This window comes from Chrysochloris asiatica, unplaced genomic scaffold, assembly GCF_000296735.1.
Source record: "Chrysochloris asiatica unplaced genomic scaffold, ChrAsi1.0 scaffold00016, whole genome shotgun sequence".
NCBI lineage: Eukaryota > Metazoa > Chordata > Mammalia > Afrosoricida > Chrysochloridae > Chrysochloris > Chrysochloris asiatica.
This window is the reverse complement of record NW_006408534.1, coordinates 14,003,753-14,011,412: the sequence shown is the minus strand read 5'-3', so window position 1 is coordinate 14,011,412 and position 7,660 is coordinate 14,003,753. Positions and strand designations below refer to the sequence as shown.

General features: G+C 40.9%; 1 protein-coding gene across 1 annotated transcript in view; it reads right to left on the bottom strand.

Annotated features, from left to right (window-relative positions):
* HADHA (hydroxyacyl-CoA dehydrogenase/3-ketoacyl-CoA thiolase/enoyl-CoA hydratase (trifunctional protein), alpha subunit) overlaps window positions 1–7,660 on the bottom strand; it is a 91,765-nt gene that overhangs the window by 24,916 nt on the left and 59,189 nt on the right. Inside the window, exons 10-12 of the mRNA XM_006835222.1 lie at window positions 5,686–5,742; window positions 3,737–3,846; window positions 1,288–1,422 (exon numbers count right to left, since the gene is read on the bottom strand). Coding sequence (XP_006835285.1) covers window positions 1,288–1,422; window positions 3,737–3,846; window positions 5,686–5,742 — 302 coding nt within the window. The remainder of the gene's footprint in view (window positions 1–1,287; window positions 1,423–3,736; window positions 3,847–5,685; window positions 5,743–7,660) is intronic.

Below are 7,660 nucleotides of genomic sequence, written 5' to 3'. Positions count from 1 at the left end.
CTTGCATGGTTCCTGCTGAGAGATCTGAACTTAATCTGACTTGCTTGCCTTTATATGTGACCTTTCTGTTTTCTCTGGCTGCTTTCAGAAGCATCTCCTTATCTTTGAGTTTGGAGAGCTTGACCATGATATGTCTTGGGTGCCATAGTTTTTTGGTCAGAATCTTTTACTCCTTGCTAGCTGCCAACAGGAGTCCTGGTGTGGTGCTGTGGAATAAAGCAGTGGACTGCAAGGTCAGTTTGATCCACAAAGTTGGTGGTTCAAACTCACCAGCTGCTCCTCGGAACCCCTATACAGGGTCGCTATGAGTCAGCAGACTGACTCGATGGCACTTAATAGCAATGAGAAGCTGCCAACAAGACTCAACCTGCCAGATCCTGTGTAGCATATGGTAGCAACATATAAACTTGCCTGCAGAGAAGGGATAACAACATACTTAAGCTTACATAATCCATTAAAAGAACCAAAAATAGCTCACTCAGCTAAAAATCACATGCAGGACAGACAAGCACAGCCAGCTTGCCCACAGAAAAGTATGCTGAAACCAATTCCCAATTTGCTCAAGTTACTGCTTCATTTTTCCCCTCTGCAAAAATAGATGATGTGTGTGTAGAGTGGGGTGGGGTGAGGTGGGGTGGATGCAGGGGGATAGGCAGGGTAGAGAGAAAGTAATACTGACCGTTTATTAATTCAGAGTTAAGATGGAGACTGTCTGTTAAGTCTCAGACACTGTGGAGCCAAATCAGTAAACTGCTTGTCTATAGTAATGCCAGTCAAGACACACAAAGTTCAAGAGCTCTGGTTCCAGCCCCACCTACAGTGTGCTGCTACCTCACACTGCAGTTTCTGTGATCCATAACCATAAAGCCGTTAAATAAGGACAGTATCAGAACTCACACACTTCAGAATTTCTAATATGATATTAAAGCATAAGGCAAGCGACAGTTAAAAATATCTAACAGATCTGTACTTGGAGATATTAATGGTCTACGCTGTTGTTGTTAAGTGCCATCAAGTTGGTTCCGACTCATAGTGATCCTATATAGGGTTTATGAGGAGCAAGTGGTGGGTTGAACCATCCACCCTGTGGTTCATAGTGCAGTGCTGATCCATAGCACCACACCAGAAGTTGTATAACAGCTGTAAAAATAGGTGAAAAGAAGGAAACTTGGTGTAACTATGGTATATCTAATGATGATTAATATTCAGGAAAAAGGAACTTGTGAAGGAGAAAAAAAAACATCATAACTACCACTAACAGAGAGACAGGACAGAGAACAGACTTACCCTTTGAACACCTGTTGTTGTCCTCGGCCTAACCCAGTTAGTGTAGCATCTTTAAGTATAGTTTTTAGCCCCTTATCCACGGAGACTTGGGCAATGCCGGCTCCCATCAGCCCCGCACCAAGAATAGCTACATGCCTGAAATGAAAGGACAAAACTCTTATTCATTTCAGTAAAAACGGGCGATTTTCCAAATTATCCAGGGAGAGAGAGCCTCTAAAAAGCCAACTAAGGTAGTCACAACAGTAAGGTGTTTAACTTTTTTATCTGTAAAAACATACTTTCGTAAGTAATCAATTTTCAAAGTTAAGTGCAAAAATCCATTAGGTCTAAAAGAACTAGTATACTTAAGAAGATTCTGAATTATACTGATCTTTGATGATGTCTGGACATCATGGAAGGATAGTATCTGTTTCTGTCTCTTATCCCTCCTCAATTAGCCCCATACACACATTTTTTCTTTTTCCACCCCTAATGAGAATATTCAAAGTACCATGGGCTACCAAAAGAACCAATAGATCCGTTTTGGAAGAAGAGCAGCCAGAGTGCTCTTTGGAGGCCAGGTTGGCCAAACTTAGTCTCTCATATTTCAGACATATTGTCAGGAGGGACCAGTCACTGGAGAAGGATATCTTGTTTGGTAAGGTGGAGGATCAGAGCAAAAAAGGAAGACCCCCAATGAGATGGACTGGCCAAGTGGCAGCATCGATGGACTTAAGTGTGGCAACAGTAGTGAGGTTGGCCCAGGATTGAATAGTGTTTCGTTCTGCTGTACATACAGTTGTTATGAGTCAACACCAACTTGATGACACCTAACAACAACAAGTTCCTCTTGAACTTGTTAAGACTACTTGGTTGACACCTTAGCATTCTGAAATGGCTTCATATGCATTATTATACTTACCACACAGGAGCACATATAATATTAAAGATGAGCTACAGAGAATGGCCACGAAACAGGCAGAGAACCTAACATGTTTTGATGGTAGCTTAGAGAAGAGCAAGATTCCAACAGTGTCAGTAAGGCTTTAGGAGTTCTGGTATGGTGTTGTCAGATAAGCACTGGACTGCTAACTGTAAGGTCGGTGGTTCAAATCCACCAGCTACTCCTTGGAAACCCTATGCAGGGTCCTTATGAGTCGGAATCGACTTCCAGACACTTAATAGCAGCCTTTTCTCCACAGTCTTGATGTGGTGCTACATGATAAGCACTAGACTGCTAATTGCAAGGTCAGCTGTTCAAAGCCACTAGCTGCTCCTCGGAAATCCTAGGGCTACTATGAGTTGGATCCCATTTGACTGGACCTAACAACAACAAATTAGGACTTAAGTTTTTAAATGAAGAAATGTGAGTAACCAGGGATATTATCTAAAGTCAAGGGATAGATAAGGTTATTAAACAGTGCATACTTATAACCCCAAACCAAATCCTTTGCAGTCAAGTCGATTTCAACCCATAACTACCTTACAGGATAGAAAACTGTCCCATAGGGCTTCCTTTTAAGTATGTAAATCTTACAAAAGCAGATTGTCACATCTGTCTTCCATGGAACAGCTGGTGGATCTGAACCTCTGACCTTTCAGTTAGCAGCTTAGCACTTAACCCACTGTACCAGCAGGATTCCTTTTGGTTTAGGAAAACCAAAAAAAAAAAAAAAACCAACCCACTACTGTAATGTTGATTCTGACTCACAGCTACCCTATAGGACAGAGTAGAACTAACTGTTCCTTAGGGTGTCTTGAGACTGCAAATCTTTACAGGAGCAAAGCCTCACCTTTCACCTATAGAGTGGCTGCTGCTACTGGTGGTAGTGAGCTGTGGAGTCAGTTCCGACTCATAGTGACCCTGCATAGGATTTCCGAGGCTATACATCTTTACGGGAGCAGAAAGCCTCATCTTTCTCCTGTGGAATGGCTGGTAGTTTTGAACTGCTGACCTTGAGGTTAGCAGCCTGACTCAGAATCAGTACGCTAATGCTAACTTTGCAGTTACCAACACAGTGCTTAACCCAGTGTGCCACTAGGACCCCTTTTGAGAGGGATTCAAGAAAACTTCTAGGGGGACATCAAAAGGAAAAGAAAAAACTGCCTCTATGAGAACCACTCTGATGTTGCTGTGTGCCATCATGTCGGTTTTGACTCATAGCAACACTGTATATGGTTTATGAGGCTGGCTGGTGGGTTTGAACTGCCAACCTTGTGGCTAGCAGTCCATTGCTTATCGTACAGCACCACACCAAGAGTCCTCAACAACTGAGAAGACTCAGGATAGGCAGAACTTTGAACACCAAAGGTTCTTGGTAGGATTAAGGGATAGAATGCAATTGTAACAGAAGAGATTTAAGGCAAGACTGAATTTAATAAATCGAGCCCTATTGGTTTTCAAAGACATCTATGAGCTCTGCCACCTTATGAAATTCACATGTGTTTACATAGGTCCAGCTTAACTTACTTAACATCCTTCTGTGGAGCTCCAAATTTATTCTTTTTGCACAGGACCTGACCATGGTAAAGTCCCATCAAGGCCTTTGATTCTTTGGTCATAGCAAGCTCCCCAAATTTCTGCAAAGTAAAAGGGACAACAGAATATAGGCCTTCACAGTCTAGGTGATGTGATCCCTTTTGTTCCAGTTTCTATGCAGAGCAGAGGCAACTCATGAAAAGCCTAAAGTTCTCCAAGGACTCAGTGGTGTCTGTGCTACAGAAGTCTGTCCTCACCAATGTGGCTTCCCTTTGTCTCTTTTATCTGAAACACTTTCAGACCAATGCTTTGAAGAAGGTTTAGGTGTAACAGAGATCGCAGACTGTCTATACCAAGAGGCTGTGGTAACTAACCTTTTTCCTAGAATCAGAGTGTCAGAGCCAGAAGGAATCTTCACAATCACCTTCTCCATCTCTCATTTTAAAGATTGGGAAATGGAGAACCAGAGAAATGCGATTGTGTTCAAAGTCACACTGTCTCTAAGTGGCAGAAATAGAACTTGAACTCAGTTTTTGTTCCACTATAGTAGGCTCCCAACATGATGCCTATCACTTTAAAAAGCATCTAACACAGAGAAGGAGCCTCGATTTGGGGTTAAGAGCATGAGAGTTTAAGTCTGGGTTTGACAGAAAAGGGTTTAAATCCTGACTCTGTCACTTCCCAGCTGTAAAACTTTCTTCCTCCTTCAAGTAGGAAAGTACCTATTTTACAATATTATTGTGAAGATTAAACGAGAACATGATTAAAATGTGAAGGAGTTCAACTCTAGCTATTAAGATTACTAACGTGTACAGATATAATTAAGTTAGGATACATAAAGTCAGCATGTACTGATACAATTCAGTTAGCATTTCAAAGAAGGAATTCTTTGAATAAAGTTACTTTCATGCCCAATAGAATATGAAACAATGTTGCACATATTCAATGCTTTAATAAGCATCTGGACACAGCATGGTTAGTCATTAAACCAGTATTTTCAAAATGTGGGTAAAGATCCATCGCTGGCCATTCATTTACTGGGTTATGATAAGCATAATACACAAAAAATACATATAAAATACTGAGTATAATGTACATGGTCAGGAAAATTACTGACTTGTAAAACTTGTTTCACTTTTTTTACATATATGAATATGTGTATCTGATTATGATGTTCGGGGGAAAAAAAAATCAACATTGATATTTTCTATAGAACCTATCTTGATCTCTTCTGGTTATCTTTTGCCCTGTTGTCAAAGAGTGGTGGTGGTTATTTGCTGTGGAGTTGGTTCCGACTCATAATGACCTTACGTAGACAGGATTTTCAAGGCTGCAAGTCTTTACGGGGGCAGAAAGCCTCATCTTTCTCCCACGGAACGGCTGGTAGTTTCAAATTGCTGACCTTGAGGTTAGCAGCCCAACTCGTAACCACTTCACTACCAGAGCTCCTTATTGTCATAAGGAAGTCATTTAAAATTGTTGTTTACTCCTCCCCACCCAATTCTGCATTTACATCTGCAATATCATCACACAAACTAGAAAAGTGGAAGGGGTCAGTTCTGTCTTCTTTAACTGGGTACGAAACACTTCCTTTCATTTTCTAATTTGCCAAAAAGAGCCTGGGCTTCAGTTTTATCTCAAAGCCTTAACATTCTGTTAATATAATCATTTCATCACAATAAAACAGCCAATTCTAGGACCAGCAGAGTGAATTCACTGTGAAAGGGCTGTAACTCTGTTCATGCTGTTTCCAACTGGCCCCTCATGACTAAGAGCACGTTCACACATCTGCAGATGCCAGGCTTTCCTCAGCATCAACTTGCTCCCTCAGATTAGGCTTCGAATAATTTTTCTTTTTTTCAGCTTTATAGAGAAAATCACATTTTTGGTTTTTCTATACCTAATAATAACAATAAAAAAGAAAATAACTTTAACTTTACCTGAGATTCACAGAGGTAGCCAGCATCCTTCCCTTGCTCAATACCAGTCTTTACCACCTAAAAAACAAAGAAAACACTTGTTCAGTGCTAGAATAGGTTGGCAAGGTATACAATACTGCTGTATACAATAAAAATGCAGTATACAATAAAACTGCCAGTGTTGTTAGCCTTCAAATAGTGAGTAAAAGTCTACACTGGAGTGAGAAGAAGAAAAGAACAGAGTGGCTAGTTGCTTAAGATGGATTTATTCTTCACCTCTGCGGCTACAGCTAAACCTAGCAAAAAACAGAAGTAGACAGAAAGAGAAAACTCAGAACAGAAAAAGAACAAAGGCTCTAGAGCGCCAACTCTTCTTCCATATTCACTTCTGAATCCTGCTATTTGGTCAGAGAAAGAGGGATCCTCACTCTTTTCCAAGCCCACCGTGTTAACTACCTTCCCTCCTGCTTACATTATGCCTTTAGCTTTGCTGCTGTTCTCAAATGCAAGCAAATCCCAAAACTCCACTGTCAGCTCCTTTCTCCATCAGATGGAGTCCTAGTGTGGCGCTGTAGGATCAGCATTGGACTACTACCCACAAGGTCAGCAGTTCAAAACCACAAGCTGCTCCTTTGAAACCCTATACAGGGATGCTGTAAGTTGTAACCAACTCGATGGCACTTAACAACTTCTTTAGATGCATCATCTAAGTTGTCACATTAATCAGTAACTCTATGAAATTTAATTTACCATTTAGGGTTAAGTAATATCCTAAGTACAATGGCAAATATAAAAACGAAAACCTGACCCTGCATTCAATCACCCTAAGTTATGGGAATGACAGATTTTTTAAAAATAGAAAAAGAATATAGAAATTGACATCTCTAACTCCAGCTTCTCTGTCCAAATGGATTGTTGCCTGAAATTCCTACAATATTTAAACATCTAAAACTTAACTCTTTATTTCACAAGTCTCTTGCTACCTTCACATTTTTACTTTTACTATATCTTAGTGTTTTATTTAAATTTCAAACTTGAATTAGCAAAGTAGCTACTTAATTTATTGCTTAATGTTGTCTCTCCTTCGAATCTATTTTTACCCACTAACATGAATGGTGTGGCATGGCAGGATAATGCGCTGGACTGAAAGGTAAAGTTTGAACTTCAAGATCAGCAGTTCAAACCCACCAGCTGCTCCTCAGAAACCCTACACAGGGTTGCTGTGGGTGGGAACTGACTTCATGGCACTTAACAACAACGTAAATGGATAGCACTGTAGGATAGCACTGCACCATAAGCACGGTTTGAACTGCAAGGTTGGCGGTTCAAAACTCAACCAGCTGCTCTTTGGAAACCCTATACAGGGTCACTATGAATCAGAACCAACTCAACGGAACTTAACAACAACTATGAAAATGAACCATTGAGCTTGCAGTGAGCAGTCCAGTGCTTATCCTACAGCACCACAACCATATTCACCTACATAAGCTAGTTTCATAACACATTCCTTAAAGAAACCTCATAATTTGCTGCTTTTATTTGTTGTTGTTAGGTGACACCAAGTCGGTACCGACTCATAGCAACCTTATGTACAGCAAAATGAAACACTGCCAAATCCTGGGCCAACCTCACTACTGTTACCATGCTTGAGTCCACTGATACTGCCACTTGGCCAATCCATCTCTCGTTGGGGGTCTTCCCCTTTTTCTCTAACCTTCCACCTTACCAAACATGATATCCTTCTCCAGCGACTGGTCCCTCCCTAACAATATGTCCGAAGTATGACAGACAAAGTTTGGCCATCATGGTCTCCAAAGAGCACTCTGACTGCACTTCTTCCAAAGTGATCTACTGGTTCCTTTGGCAGCCCCTGGCACTTTCAATATTCTACTCAAACACCATAACTCAAAAGCATCAATTCTTCTACGGTCTTCCTTATTCACCGTCCACCTTTTGCATGCATATGAGGTTATTGAAAATACCATGGCTTGGGTCA